The 16,059-nt window shown below is 41.0% G+C and overlaps 2 protein-coding genes across 22 annotated transcripts in view; both read right to left on the minus strand.

The window, feature by feature from the left end:
- bmp8a (bone morphogenetic protein 8a) overlaps window positions 1-6,163 on the minus strand; it is a 15,347-nt gene extending 9,184 nt beyond the window's left edge. The window contains exon 1 of the mRNA XM_049603084.1: window positions 4,749-6,163. Coding sequence (XP_049459041.1) covers window positions 4,749-5,283 — 535 coding nt within the window. The 5' untranslated portion in view covers window positions 5,284-6,163. The remainder of the gene's footprint in view (window positions 1-4,748) is intronic.
- A 4,086-nt stretch (window positions 6,164-10,249) lies between these two features.
- The window catches only part of macf1a (microtubule actin crosslinking factor 1a), a 269,747-nt gene continuing 263,937 nt past the window's right edge, over window positions 10,250-16,059 (minus strand). For 15 of the 21 annotated variants that reach the window (XM_049602956.1, XM_049602945.1, XM_049602957.1 and 12 more), the window contains 3 exons: window positions 14,380-14,502; window positions 13,142-13,250; window positions 10,250-12,631 (listed from right to left, as the gene is read on the minus strand). In XM_049602956.1, coding sequence (XP_049458913.1) covers window positions 12,390-12,631; window positions 13,142-13,250; window positions 14,380-14,502 — 474 coding nt within the window. In that variant the 3' untranslated portion in view covers window positions 10,250-12,389. The remainder of the gene's footprint in view (window positions 12,632-13,141; window positions 13,251-14,379; window positions 14,503-16,059) is intronic. The other 6 variants (XM_049602953.1, XM_049602954.1, XM_049602943.1 and 3 more) reach the window with 2 other exon arrangements.

Here is a 16,059-nt window from a genome sequence, read left to right on the forward strand (position 1 = left end):
TATACAAACATAATTTCAGTCTGCAGGCAGACATTAAGGGAGACGCAGAGTGTGGGGAGAAAATGAAGAAACATGCATTATGGTAAATAAAACATCACACATCGGTGAAAATATTGTAAACATTGAAAAGAAATTTACCGTTATGTTACAATACATGAAGGTTATCCACAGAAGATTATCGTAACAATTTCAACACACAACAAAATTCCATGACTTTTCCACGCCTGGAAAATGTAATTGTGGAATCGAGGTTTATCATGAGCAACAAGTATGTTGAATGACTGTGATTCTTTGTGTTGCATGCAAGACACATTCAAAAACACAGTTAGCCTGTGGTTATTTACTTTCTGCTAGATTTATCTCGTGTCCTCTTGGTCTATGTGATGTGTTCAGCGAGATTTGATGAGGTTTAAAGGTTTTCACGACAAAATAAAAGCTTCCCCATATGAAAGGAAACACTGGCATGCACTGTGGGTCACTATTAAAGGCGTGAGTCACGTTTGAGTCACCTTTGTTTACAAGATTGTGGCGTTTTTGGAGGTTGAAATGCTGTGTTTTTGCAGTGTTGACTGATAAATTTCAGGGTGCACGTCTCTCTCCAAAACAGAGGAGAATTTAGAAAAAGAAACCTGTCTTTTGATGTGAGTTCATTAGAGACCCCGAGCACTGAGGAGATGATGTTTCCCACGGTAAACTGGGTGCAGATCATCATCCCATTCCAGAGGAGCTCGAGGAAGGAAGCCATTGAGAGAAGGATGTTTAATTTTTATCCCTTTCATAGATAGGCATCAGTCAGGCTGCTCTGTGGTTTGGACGGAAGCAGAAACACTCACACAGGATCTGGGTGGCAGTGTTTAACAGTATTTCTTAAGTATTTAGGGACGCAAATAACAATTATTCTCATTATCAAATAATCTTCTGTTTATTTAAAGATTACTCATCAATAATTTTGCCCATCACAAGTTTCCAAAGGTTTCAATTGTTACTTTTGTCAATCAAACTGTCGAAAACCCCAAGAGTACTTTCATATACAACAACAAAGTGGGAAATCAGCTCATTTATTTTTGCTTGAAAAATGAGATAATAAATTAATCGACCATCAAAACTGGCAAATAATTTTCTGTCGATAGACGAATGGACTTGTCAACTAGTAGTTTTAGCTCTGTATAAACGACTGAGTCCCTGCTTGGAAGTATTACCAATTATATCCAGTTACGAATAAACCACATCATTAAAATTTAGGTAATTTATTCAAATTTAGAGCCTCAGTTTCTCCCTCATGTCGTATTCTTTATTTTTCCTCCTTCCGTTTTTCCTTTGCAATTGTCTCATCCATCCATTTTCATCAGCTTCTCCCCGGGGCTGGGCTGCAGGGGCACCAGGCCGAGCAAAGTACTTCAGACGTCCCTCTCCCCAGCAATGCTTTCCAGCTCCACCTGGGGGATCCTGAGGTGCTCCCAGGCCATTTGATATATATATACATATATATGTATTTCCTCCATCATGTTCTGGGTCTGCCCCAGGGTCTTTTACCAGTTGGACATGCCTGGAACACCTCTAATAGGAAGCATCCAAGAGGATTCTGATCAGATGCCCAAACCACCTCAACTGGCCCCTTTCAGGCGAAGGAGCAGCGGATCTACTCCAAGCTCCCTCTGGATGTCTAAGCCCTTCACCCTTTCGACTCCCTGAGACTCTCCCACCACCCTAGCCATTAAGAAGATCAAGAAGACCAAGATGATTCGGCATATGGGGGCCACAAGTACCTCGCCCAATATGGGGACACTGGGCGCCCCCAGAGCTAGACCTGGAGGGGAAACTCACCAGCAAGCATCTGATGGCCAGGCCTTGGGTCATGGGGCCCAGTCAGGCTCAGCCCAAATAAATAACATGAATTCGCTGCCCTGTGGGGCCGCCACCCAGAGGGACAAGGCCCCAGGCATGCTGGCCACTGGCGTTGCAGGCTAGCTCTGTCTCAATTCTTATGTTTTATGTAAAGCACTTTCAATTGTCTTGATGCCGAAGTGCGATATATAAATAAACTTGTAGAAACATCTCTAGAAGAAGATCTGAGCTGTTCCAGTTGTGTTTATTAATCAGAATTTGTACCTCATACATTTATCATCAACCCCCGTCCTTTATCAGTCATCCTATCAGAGATCCTCTCAGAGCTGGAGCCACGCTCAGCCCACTTTGGCTGCAGCAGCAGCGGAGCGAGGCTGGTGGATTTAGGAATGCTGGGTTGAAATGGAAACCTACCAATATAGTTCAGCCGTACTGACATTGGTTTTAATCCTCTCTGTGGGGGTGAATGTTTGTGGAAATTTGCAGAGCGGAGAAACTAAAACGGTAGCACCGACATGTCAGTGTCAGTGTCATCAAGTTCACACACAGTGTAATTTAATCCTCTCAGAGTTTACATTTTGTAGCCAAACTGCCAAGTGAAAAACTGCACTGTCATTCGAAACTGATGGTAAAAATGTCCTCCACTTAAGGTTAAGGGAATAACCTGACATTTTGTATAATACACTTAATCACTTATTCGCTAAAAGTTAGCTGAAAAGACTGATACTACTCTCACGTCTGTATGTTAAATATTAAGCTAAAGACTGGAAACAGGGGGAAACACCTAACCTGGCTTTTTCCAAAGGTAACAAAATCCACCTGCCAGCACTGCTAAAGCTAATTAACATGATTTTTATAGTTTGTTTTGTCTCTACAAAGACAGAAATGAAAAAAATGACTATGTGTGGTTTTACTGGGGGCAAAGGACGTCACTGCAGCTGCCTATGAAACATCCAGGCACACAGGCCCTCTACAACTACAATGTGTACTTTTACATTGATTTTTGTAGAGATGCAAAAGGATACTTTGTTGATTGTCAATCAGCTTTAGATCATTACAACGTGGGTAGTATGAGTAAATGAACTATGGTACCATGTGACTTCCCTCCATCTTACCAGAGGCCAGATGTCTCTGCTCATCTCTCAATTCAAATCCACTGGATGAAGCCGTTTTTTGCTGGCTGTAATGACTGTCGCTCGAACCACAGATCTTACTTCAACTGTCTTGCTCTTTTGAATTCAGACCAACTCAACTCAACACTGATTAAACTGTAAAAATAGGCAGCGATGTAAAAAGGTTCCTTGCCTAAAACCTCAAAATAAGTTAGCATTTTTTGCATTTTTGCACAGATGGTTCCCTTGCCTTGAAGTCAATGGGATTGAATTTTGCTTAGCTGCCTGAAACAAGGTCTGTGGTTAACACAAGCTTGAAAGACTTTGATGTTTTGTTCTATGACATAAAGTTCGTCAGTAAATACCCCCCTGATGAATTTTGAAGCTTTTATATGTCTTTAAAAAGCCGGATGATAACAAGTAGATAAATGAGACTACAAAACGTCATAATGCCAAACACGGCTCTACGGCTGTATGGATGTTAAATGATGGGATGGGGGTGTAGTTTATGTATAGCCTATTAGTAGTATTAGCTTTTTACTTTTAGCGATTGCATTTAGGCTTCAAAACTCATAGAAGAATTTCTTGCTGAGCACAACGTGTAAGTACCATATACTATTGTAATACTGTTGTTTGCCACAGAGCTTACTTTCTGCAATAATACAAAATCCAATGGAAAAATCCCATAGACTTCTGATGAGAGAACCAGGGCAAAGCTAACTTCCTTGTCAGCTTACAGAAAAACCCTGGGGAACTCTATTAACAAGCTTTAGAGGTGTTTGTAGGTGGATGTTATCACCTTTAGAGCCAGGCTAGCTGTGTCCCCCGTTTCCAGTCTTTATGCTAAGATACTGCCTGCTGGCTCTAGCTTCATGAAACATAGACACATGAGAGTGGTATCAGTCTTTTTAGCTACCTATAAGAAAGCTTACACTCCCACAATGTCAAACTATTCCTTTAAGATGGTAGTGTGTGACGTCCCTGTTGCATACTTTTATTTTGGTGACACCTTTGCTGCCCAGTTTTCCCTCCTTTTTTTCACTTAAAAAGGTAAATGGAACAAAGTCAGACACAGATTTCACATTTTGTCACTAAAGTACAAATGATAGACTAAAATTAGGGACATTTTTTAAAAAGGAGAGAGCAATTTTAAAATGATGTAGTAGATAGATCACTAAATAGCTGGTTATAATGATGCATGAGTGATACACTTTTCTTTGTATTTATATGTTCCAGAGACTGTATTAAATAATCTGCCAAAAAAAAAAGATTAAACAGGAAGATGACTTTGATTTTTGTACATGAAATTTACCCAGCAGGATCACAAGATTATAAAAAGAGATTATCGTAAATCAATTGAATTTACATTGCTTTCGAGATAAAGAATAACACCTTTAAAATTTATTTTAGTAGAGTCACCAGTATTATTTTCCAATCTGTCCAAAAGGTACATTTTATCATCCAAATCGTTAAATCTAGACACTATTATATTAGAAGGGTAGAAGGGAAATTGTGCAGAATTTGAAAATGAATCTGTTATCTTGTCAGAAATACAGAATTTGAGAGACAAACCCTTCTGCTATTTCCAGTATGATTTCCAATTCAGTGAGATTTTTTTTAATGTTTATTAGTACATGTTGGATTCTTAATTTCAGTCCCATTGATAAGTTAACACAGCCAGTTTACCCTCATCCAAACGCACCAGAAATGTATACTGCATCACTTCCTGTGTGCCTCTGTCCCCATGGATCATCCACCTCGTGGCAGGTGTTAAGTAACTTGTTTACTCACCCAGGTTGACGAAGCTCATCACTGTGTCAGCCTCACTGACCACCGTGCCCAGCGGTGGAGTGTGTGTGCTGAGGGTCGGCACGGCATGGCTGACCTGAGCCAACCTTTCTGCCCCTCCAAACTTCCCCATGCCTGGTCCATTCACAATAATTTCATTCCCGTCATCCTCTCCATCGGCCGACATGGCATGGTACAGGTCCAGCATGAAGAGCGGTGCAGAGGAGGGCGGTCGCAGTGGCGGGTGGGGTCTGGGTCGCCCTGGCAGACCCAAGATGGACAGGATCTCCTTCTGCATCTCCTTCTTTTCGCGGCCGCTGAGCCGTCTGAAGCTGGAGTGAACCAGGGCCTCGGCCTGCTGGCTCCACAGGGAGAGACAGAGCAGGAGCAGCAAGGGCAGCAGGAGCAGGGTCCTGGGATGGAGGAGAGGCTGGTGGGGTCTGGAGGTGGATCTGGTTTGGAAGGCGCTGCTGCTACTTTTGCTCATGTGCTTCTGTTTCATCTTGCAAAGACAAGAGAAGCTGTGGGAGACGTCCATGACTGTGGCTTGCTCTTGTTTTTCGTCTCTACTGGAAAATTGAGAAGTTTAATCTGACTAATAATCAGCTTTTTCAGTTTATCTCTCCTCCAGTGTTTCCAGACTGACAACCACAGTGTTTTCTATGTGCTCCGGTTTGTCCTCCTGTTTCAGAGTCACCACAGACAGATGCTGATTTATGGCTGATGTGTTTAGAGGAGAGCTGGCTCTGGACGGGACGTGTTTACCGCCTCAAACTGTCTGTTTATCTCTCCCTCCCCCCTTTGCCTTCCTCTCTCCCTCTTCTACCTTCTCTAATCTTGATGAAAAAAAGCTCCTCACCCTCTGATCCACTTCTCCCTCACCTCTCAGTCGTGCAGCAGAAGAAACAGAGATAATGAGAGTGAAGGCATAATTATAAGCCTTTTCCAATGTGTTTTGAATACAGACAAACTATGTCCCTGTGGAAGATTGCTCTATGCTTTGAAGTTGTAAACTTGGAGGATGGAAAGCAATTTCAGTGATGAGCAGGTGCCCCAGAGATTGGAGTCAAAATCCTAGAGCTGTGTCTTAAACTTTGCTCCCAATCCTTCATGGCCTCACGAGGAACTGAAGTTCACACCTGCAGTGAGTCAACGTTTGACCAGATACCTCATGAGAATCATCTGCTGTGGAGCAATCGCTGCTGGAAGCTCTTATCCAGTCATCCTTGAGTACTTAATCATCCATTCAAGACTGCTCCCCACCCACACATCCCAGGGGTTCCAGATGTCTTTCTTAATCCAATTTATAAAAACGATAACTCCAGGAAATTGTTTCCTGATTGTAATCCTCAACAGATGCGAGACGCTTCTTCAAATCTGTGGCAGCTCTTGTGCACACTCTCTGTGCAGCAGCGAGAGTATCCTGCATATGAAGCTCAGAGAGTGTTACAGTTGTTCTTGACCAGGAGGGAGTTTCCCTCCCAGCCTCCGCCTCTCTCCCTCTTTCAAGTCTTTAAACTTCTCTCTCCTGCTTACATCCCATCATCACCCCTCCCAGTGGTCTCTTTGGGAGACCTCATCTCTCTCTCTCTCTCCGTCTTACCTCCACCCATCTATCTTTTCATCTCCTCATGACTGCTTCCTTTCATAACTACTCAACGCTGAGTCTCAGGCAGTTTGGCGGGAAGCAAGCCAAGTGATCTGATGCCTCCTTTATTAGCTGCAGTCTTCTACTTGCATAGTGTAATAGATTCAAATTGGATTTGATTTCTCTACGGAGTCAAACTGTGTATGGAGCAACAAAAACAAAAGGCAATCACAAGGTATCAGACAAGTCCATAATATAACTGAATGCATTAGCCAAATAAATAATACTGTTTATTTTTACGAAGAGTAAACATAAATATAGGCTAAATCTTTATGTTTCCATAAACTCTCAGTCAATTGTTAAAAAAATACTTTTTTAAATTTACAACCAATCAGTTGATAGAATAGGCTAAATTAAAACCTAATTTATGTTGTGGCTAGTTAGCTTATCTGAAACCTGAGAACTAGCTTCTTCAGATAGCAACCTCGCTAAAGCTAATTTTCTTCATAAAAACCCACCGGCCAATTAATGTTAATTAACTGTTTACATTACCGTACAATCACTATATAAACTTGTGTAACAGTAAAGTAGCTATGACATTTCAGCTAGCAAACTAACACCAAGAAAGACCTAGCTAGCAAATGTTTTTGACATTGTGAGCAAAAAGAAATCATTAAATCTAACATGCTAAATGTTAAAGTTGACACCATAAAATCAAAACTTTGAGATTTGGATAATGTTAAGAACGTATTAAAATAGCATCTGTGAACCTCTAATTAGCATTAATTAGCTAACTTTTTTAGTGTTAGCTTGCTAGCTTTGTTTCATTTTCACTCAATTTTAATTGAACTTAACCCTGTATTTAGTATTTCTATGTAATCATTAATTGAACTAAATGTTATATAATTATTTATTGATGTATTCAGGTATATTTTGACTTGTCTGACAACCTTTTACTGTTTGGTCAGTTTAAGGGCAGGTGCTACATGTAGGCTACAATTTTAAGTTATTTGTACTCCATTTTATGCATCTTTAGACTCCTACTCCACAAAGATACGTTTCAAGTTACAGATAAACTATTATTACAAAATATACTTGATGAATTATCATTAAAAATGAATTATGACCTATTAATATAGATTAAGGAAACCAGTTAAAATTAGCTCCACCTTTATTAGAAATGTTTACACATAATACAGCCTATATTATTCTGAAGTGAGCCAGTATTGCTATTTGGTAATTTGGTATTACTATTTTACTTTTGGAACTTTAATTGTATTTAAATTCTAATACCTTTTTACTCTTCATTTAAGTAAAATTTTGAATGCATGGCTTCTACTCATGCTATAGAGTAGCCTGTTTCTACACTGTGTTATTACTTTTACTAAAGTAATATGAGTACTTCTTCCACCACTCGTCAGAGCTCTGCAATCTTAAAAATAGCTGTCATGCCAAACCAAAAAGCAATGCGCCACATTTTAACTCCAAAATAAGTCCACTTCAGGCTAACATTCAAGGCTTTGTGCAACCTTTGAGCACATTTTCTCTGAAGTGGCGGGTTTTGCTTTGCACTGTAACGCCATTTCCTGTTGAGCCGTTCATTAGCTTTGCCCTGCAGCAGAGCCTAATGCAAACACACTGGGTGCATGTGTGTGTGTTTCAACCAAAAGGACTTGGAGGGAAAAAATGACTCAAATATAGTAGTGAGGTTCAGCTCTGTGCCAGCCCGTGTTTGTGTACTCTTTTCTTCAAAGCGGCATGGTACTTGTGGTCACTTTGAAAGGCATGAATAACACTGACCAAACCAAACTGACCGCGGTTCATTTTGTCCTGGCCGAAAGGGCGAGTCCCAAATGCCAGGAATTAACGCTCTGCCCATTTTGTTTTTCTTTCCTCTGCACGTCTGCAACTTCAGGAGGTTTTGTCTGATAATGGTGAGAACGGTGAGAGGAATGGGAGAAGATGAAGAGGAGGAGGTGAAAGAAAGGAGAGGGTGTGAGTCAATGAGGAGTGACAAAGCGGGAATGAAGGAGGAGCTGAGTGCCCTTGAAACCATATAAACCCAACTGAAAATGAAAAATGACATTCCTGAGAGACAGAAGTGGTGGAACAGAGCGAGGACTGTCATCAGAGAGGGAAGTCTGGGATGACAGATGGACTGCAGGGAGGACGGGCGTAGATGGATTGAGAGTGGACAGAAAATGAGAGGAGTGTGTACACACAGCTGCAGAGGGTGGACTCAGACCTCACCATCTCCGGTGGAACCACCAAATAAACAGGACAAAGTTATTTTCAAATACTCTCTCTGTCTCACACAGACACATAAACTGGGATTGTCAGACAGAGCTGGAGGAGAAACAGACATTAGAAATGAAAATTTCTAAAGTCACTTTCAATCACCACCACCACCACCATTTCCCTCCGTGTTTAAGTGAAGCTCCAATGGGATGTGTCCTTATCTGTTACAGGATAATTACCCAGAAATGTCCGGTCACTGCCTCTGAGTTTGTGGTCTGCTGTCAGGCATAAGTGGCTGTAGGCTGTAAACACAATTACAACCATTTAGCTCCTTTAAATCTGTATAAACACTATAAACATATGCACATGTACACATAAGCCCTGCATATAGAAAAAGAACTGTCAGAATCATGAAGATGCAACACTAAAAATAACAAACCTAATTAACATCATATGATTTTGGAATAGAATCATGCATAAATATATATACATTGGAATATAATTTATGTCAGCAGTGATGCTTGCACACAAACACCCACTACCAATTACCATGAACATGCTGAAAATCAATACATAAAACATCTTTCTTAACATGAAAAATTTATGTGTATATATGAACAATGTGGAAAAATGACAAACCAGGCACACTTCCAAAATAGACACACTAACTAACGCACTAGCACTACTGGTGACTGTGGCTCAGAGGTAGACCGGGTCATCCACTAATCGGAAGATCAATTCGGTTCAAACCCCGGCTCCTCCAGTCCGCATGTTGAAATATCCTTAAGCAAGATATTGAGCCCCAAATTGCTCCCGATGGCTGTTCCATCAGTGTGTAAGTGTGCCAGAAACGGAATAGCAGGTGGCACCTCAGCCACCAGCTATGAATGTGTTGAGAATGTGTGAATGGCAGTCATAGTGTAAAAACTGCTTTGAAAAAGGCGCTATACAAATGCAGGTCCAATTGCCAGGTATTTAAAAAGCCAAATTGAGCATCACACACAAAGATAGAAAATATTCTATGAATAAACATCGACACAAAGGATGACCACATACTCTGATTATGTAAAGTAATCACTATTAATAATCTGACAATTTTGAAAATTGAAATAACTAAACAAATATTTAATGTAGTTTCAAGGAGGAAGAGGAAAATCAACATGTTAACATCAGAGATGTATTTGGTACTTTAACTTTGTCAAAATAGTTAATTAAACAATTGAACAGTTGATGAATTTTCTGTCAATTGACTACTCAGTTGATTGTCTGATGATTTCAGCTCTAATATTATTTAATAATGATTTGTTGTCAACAAGAAAATTAATCGCCCGCTAATTTGATACTGGATTAATCCGTCAAAAAAAGGTCAAAATTTTCTGATTCCAGCTTCTTAAATGTGAATATTTTGCTGCTTCTTTGCTCCTCTGTGACAAAACAAGTGGACAAAACAAGACATTTGAGGACGTCATCTTTGGCTTTGGAAAACACTGATCAATATTTTTCACCATTTTCAGACAATTTATAGACATAACTTACCGTTTCATCGTGAAAATGATCAAAAGATTAACCGACAATGACAATAATCGTTGGGTGCAGCCCTAACACCCACACTGACATACAGCAAACATACGGTCACACACAAAGACAGATACAGTCAGATTTATTGTCCATGAATAATCCAAAAATAATTAAAAACAAGAGACAGTTTTACTGCAAGCATATTTTAATACAAAAACAGAACAAAAAATTGTTTATAATTTTAGTTTTTTGTTTTACTTTTACACAACTGACTCCTAGTAACACCCCTCCCTCCCTCCATGTTGTCATCATCACACTGAGAGTAGCACAGCATCAAAAAGTGGAGGACTCGTCTCCTGCTCCCCAAATCCCCCTCCCCTCAGAGAGACAATAAATAAATAAAAATCACCTTAAGATGTCTTCTTCTTTCTTACTGTAATTTCATTAGTTTTTCATAAACTTCCTCTCTTACACTGAGATAACACAGAGACAACTCAGCCACGTCAATGACGGGACATTTGAAAAAAGCCTAGAAGAAGAGACGTTGGGAGGGACATGAGGGAGGACACCTGCTCTCATTGGTCCACTCTGCCCACGTCTCCTGTCATTCATATTTGTAGTTCTCTCTACACATGAAGGGCAAACCCCTTTGGTCGTGGTCTGGGAATTGTAGTCATTAGCAAAGAAAGAACAAATGACCAAACAAGGCTGCCACTAGAATCAGAGACCTAGTGAATAATGTCATGTTACAATGAAGTAGAAACACACAGATAATGTCAAAGAGCGGAGCGGACATTTCCTTGGTACAAAAAAAAAAAACACAATTTCTTTAACCATAATACTAAATCACTCTCCGCCAATGGTGATATGACATGAAACTGAAAAATAAATAGATTTTCCTTTCAAGCTAGATAACAAAAATACAACTGGATTATAAATTAACCAGAAAACAACAAGAAGAAGAAAAAAGACATTCGCAAATTAAAATTTTTGCATACAGTGACTCAAGTCAAAGACCTCTTATCATTTCCTGTAACAATGACACACATAATACACACCACCTTGTGTGTGTGAGAGTGTGTGTGTGTGCTGCTGGGTTGCTATGGACAACGCAGCGTAGACATTAAGGTGGAACTGCAGAGGAAGAGACAATTAGTGCATGCTGGTTGTCGGACTCTGCAAACACGGTCATTAACATGGGGTTAGGTTACACATGTCGTATATTGTCAGTAATGTGCTGTTAGTTGAGTGTGTTGCCATAAAAATAGTCCTTTCTATTGCCGGTTTGTGATTTTTGTGTGTTGGGATTGTTACGCCGGCATGTGACAAAACCACACCGCCCTTTGCTGAAATGCACACACAAGGCCGATCTTAACGTTCCAGCGGTCGGGAGGAGTCTGCTCTGCGGTGTTTGTGTGTGTGAGTGTTTGCCCTCAGCTGCAGCAGCACCGCCGCCGCCACCGTCACCACCACCGACCCTCTGAGTCTGAGGTTAGCCAGTGTGTGTGCGTGTGTGTCGGACAGCGTTTCCCGCCTCCCGAGCTCTCCACACGTGGTGTCTGCTTCAGCAGATCTGCTGAGGTGACTGTTTTTCTTGCCAACCAGTCCAGAGGAAGCGACATGGCAGTCGTTGCATATTTTCTTTTGAAACTCATCGTTGAGGCATCTGGCCCACAAGCCAAAATAATGACCCACAATTCTTTTTCTTTTTTTTCCTGAATGTCATTTGGGCTTTTTTTTGTTTTTGTAGTCGTGGTGGTGGTGGTGGTGTGTCCCACTCCCTACCGCGCCTCTGTGTTAAAATGTGTGTATTTGTGTGTCAGCGTGGTACAAAGCAGTTTAAAGACTTTCTCTGTTGTTCTGTCTGACTGGGACAGAAGTGTGTAAGTAAGGCAGCATCTCGTCAAGTCAGTTGGTGTTCGGTTCCACGCTGGTGAGGAACTACTGAAAGACAAAGCAGGAGACTGAAAGGCAAAATGGGGTCACATCTTAAAGGGGAAAAGTCGGTGTTGACCCCACAGATTCTGGCCTGGGGCTGCCAGACCAGAACTCTCCTCCTCTTGTGCAGGTTTTCAGTCCGTTTTATGAGACCAGGGAAAGAGTGAGAAGGAGATTCACCCATCTTGCCCATCTCCTTCTTTCCCCTCGAGCTGTCAGTCATTGTGCACAAACTCCACTCAGGCCCGGTTAGTTGGACTTCAGACTGAAGAGCTGGTGCACCCAAAAAGGCCGATGATAGCAGTCCACCCTCTGTGAAACGGAGGAGGAACGGCTCTGCTCCACCTTCTCTTTGACTGGAGTTATTTCTTCGCAGACCCCGGGGTCTTTGGGCTGGGGGCCTTTTTGGAGATGGTGGGAATCTTGGAGGGTTTGGCCCCGGGTCGTCGTGGGGTGTCTGAGGCATCAGAGCAGACGGAGCGAGCGTCCTGTAGCTCTGATGCGTCCGAGGCATCGCTGCCGCGGCGACTGCTGGCTCTGCTGCCTGCACGGCTGCCGGCTCGGCTGGTTGGCCCGCTGGCTGTGGATGCCCCTCGTTTTGGATCTAACAGGAAGACAGAACAGAGAGTTGCAGAAGAGGGAGAGAAAAAACATTTGTGGTTTTAAGTAAAATGTCTTGACAAATACAGGATGGACTGCCATGGAATTTGAGTTGAGATAAGTCTGATGATTGTTTAACTTTTCATCTAACACCATCGTGTAATACTTTGGTTCGTGATGAAAAACCTGAAAACTAATTACAGCCCCATCCGCCTGTACTTTATATGTAGTAATAAAGTTAACATTCTAACATGCTAATCTAAGATGGTGAAGATGGTTAACATTATACCTGCTAAACAAGAATAAACCAACCTTATAAATATGAAAGAGTCAAAAGGACTGAGATATCTGTTCATATTTGAAGAATACAAATTAGCAGGTTATCTGGAGAAAGCGTGGTGGGCTCTTTATTGAGATAATTTCCTTTTGAGCTGCTAGCATGACCTCAGACACTTAGTCTGACATTCAGTGGACATAAAATGAGTCTACAGTACAAATGTGACCGTCGTCTCACCAGTCCTTGATGGTTTGCCGGAGGGTGTTGTTCCTCCGTTCTCTCCGGTCAGCGAGCCTCGGCTCGAATGGAACGTCGGCCTCTTTAGTTTGGACCCAGACGTTGCCCCCTGCAGGAGAACACAGGAAACATCAGCTGAGGATAACTTGACGGTGGAGGTCATGCGACTGATGAGAATCACATCTGATACACACTAATAACTGTTACATGATCAAATGACTCCAAAACAAACAACACATCACGTACACATGGACACAACAAATACCTAACAACAAATGAAAACTACATGCAAAGACATGTACCACACATATTAATACAAATAATGACTATCATTATTTAACTGTTACAGGTTTGTACCATATTAATTTTATAATAAAACTATATAAAAAGAACAAATCACTGACCTAGGGCTGCAGAAAAATATTATTTTCATGACTGAATTAATATATCAGCTCATTATTTTCTTGTTACTGTAATCCTTGTTCTATAAATATTAAAATTTGCTTGTTTTATGTGTTTACTAGGATTAGATCCAAACATATTCAGTTTACTCTGACATGAGACACAGACAAGCAGCAAATTAATTGAGAAGTTATATATATATATATATATATATATATATATATATATATACATTGTAATTTACTCAGTTCATATCATTAAAAATATCAATTACAAGCATTTTAAATGATTATTTAACATTAAAATAAAAATGGCAATCAATCAATCAATTCATCAACTAACAGTTTCATTACTACATTAAACAGGTGATCACACCATGTGACAAAATTTGAAAACTTAATATCTGTCAAAAAACTGAATGTTAATCGTGCTCAAACTGCATTAAGGATTCTCCCATATTAAACTTTCTTTACAGTCAAAATTGTTCTATAACATCATCAATAATGTCTTTAGTACACAGTTTATTATATTGTCCTTGTCGATTCAAAACCTCTATCTTCATAATGTCATCTTTCAGTTTTTAGTTCGACCACATCGTGTTTATTCTCAAAGGTCGGAACATTTCACAGCCCTGAGGAGATGATGTAATCTTTAATTCAAACATGAAAGCCACTGAAACTGCAGGTTCAAAGTTCTCACATCAGAGCAGCAGAACTTTCTATGTGGCGGCGTGCCAGCACCCGGGAGTGTGCGTTAGTGCAACAGCGCGTTCAGTGGGGGTGGGGTCGGGTGGGACAGGGAGGTGGGTGGGTGGGTGGGTGGGGTGAGTGTGTTACCTCGTGCCCAGGAGTGGTGTGGCTGTGACCGAGATCTGGGCAGCAGTGGCACTTGGTTGGCGTTGGAGTTTTACTGTGTGCCAGCCAGGGCTTGGCATAGTCACGCGAGTGAGTATGGGAGGACTGAAGGGAGGAAGGGAGCAAGGAAGGATGGAAGGAAGGAAGGAAGGGTGGAGGAGCGGTACAGCAAAGCAGCAAAGGAGAGAAGCGAATGAAGGAGGGAGGGAGTTATGGAGGGACGGGGAGGAGCGGGGAGGTGCAGCGCAGTGTATTTGTGTGTAAGAGCAGATGATTTTATTTTTTTTGCAAGGAACCCAACAATGCAGGGAGGACATTTTTGAAGGCAGGTTAGCAGGTATGACAGGAACGAGGGGAGAAGGCAAAAAGATGAAAGACAAAACAAAGAAACAAGAACAAAAAATAAAATTTCACAGTTAAGGATGTGGTGATTTTTGACAACAACAACAGGAGGATGACAACAACTGAACAATGTGCAACATAAACCCATAAACACATTCAAACACACATACGAAGTCACCAACATGAAATCAGTCGCTCTCATACACACAAACTTAACAGTAATGACAATGACAGTTATGCTTTTACAAACAGTGCTGACAAATGAAAAACAACATTAACATCAGATGATGACGACACTAATGACTACACCTAGTCTGGTTGACTGATAACAATGAGCTACATGATCAGAAGATGAGTATGACACCAGAGACAGAGGAGGTTGTTCAGGTTTGTGTGGCTGTGTGCAGTAACTGTGTGCTGTGCTAGTTTTCCCCTTTAATGTGGCTGAAAGATGAATTTGATAAATTAATGGAAGATTGTTCAAGTGATCTTTAGTGCTAAATAATGCTGTGTAAAATGTCCTGTGGCTCATTATCTATGATTTTGTTGGATTTGTCTTTAACCATGCTGTCCTCTGTGATTGATCTCAGTGCGAACACAAGGTGCCTGCAAGTTTTAGAAGTCCAAATCTTCTTTTAAAGGCACAGTGTATAAGATTAAGGGGAATTTATGGCACATAGCGGTGAGGACTGCAGATTGCAACCAGCTGTAAATTCTCCTGGTTAGATTTCCTTCAGTGTTCATTGTTCAGAAGGTTTTTACTGAGAACCGTATTATCCACAGAGGTCACCTTCTCTCCAAAATAAATGGACCTGGTGATTAAAAGCAGTAAAAACACTGAATAAAGCAGTTTCATCTTACAAGACCATGTTTCTCCTACACTGTTTGGCACATCACAGACAGGTCACTAGCCCAGCACCTCTAATGTGTGATCATCTTATTTCTGATCCAGATGTTCAGGAGGTTTTTAGCAGGGGCCAAATCAGGTCTCTACTAGAGGTCTCTTCCTCAAGAAAAAAAAGCAAATGACCCTATCTAGAGCCAGTGTTTCGATTGTCTGTTCTGGGCCACTGTAGAAACATGTCTGTGCAACATCTCTGACTCTGGATGAGGACCTGCTCCCTACGTAGATATTAACAGCTCATTCTCAGATAACAAAAACACGATTCTAATTTTCAGGAGATTATAAACTAAAGGAAACATACTTATTATATTCCATTTCAGCCAATATATGCCCCTGAATCCTACACACTGGACCTTTAAATTATAGAAGGTTGGTTGTGTTTTGTAAAACTGCTGTGATTCATACAGTGCTACCAT

The sequence above is a fragment of the Epinephelus fuscoguttatus genome, linkage group LG17 (genome assembly GCF_011397635.1).
Source record: "Epinephelus fuscoguttatus linkage group LG17, E.fuscoguttatus.final_Chr_v1".
Taxonomy (NCBI): Eukaryota; Metazoa; Chordata; class Actinopteri; order Perciformes; family Serranidae; genus Epinephelus; species Epinephelus fuscoguttatus.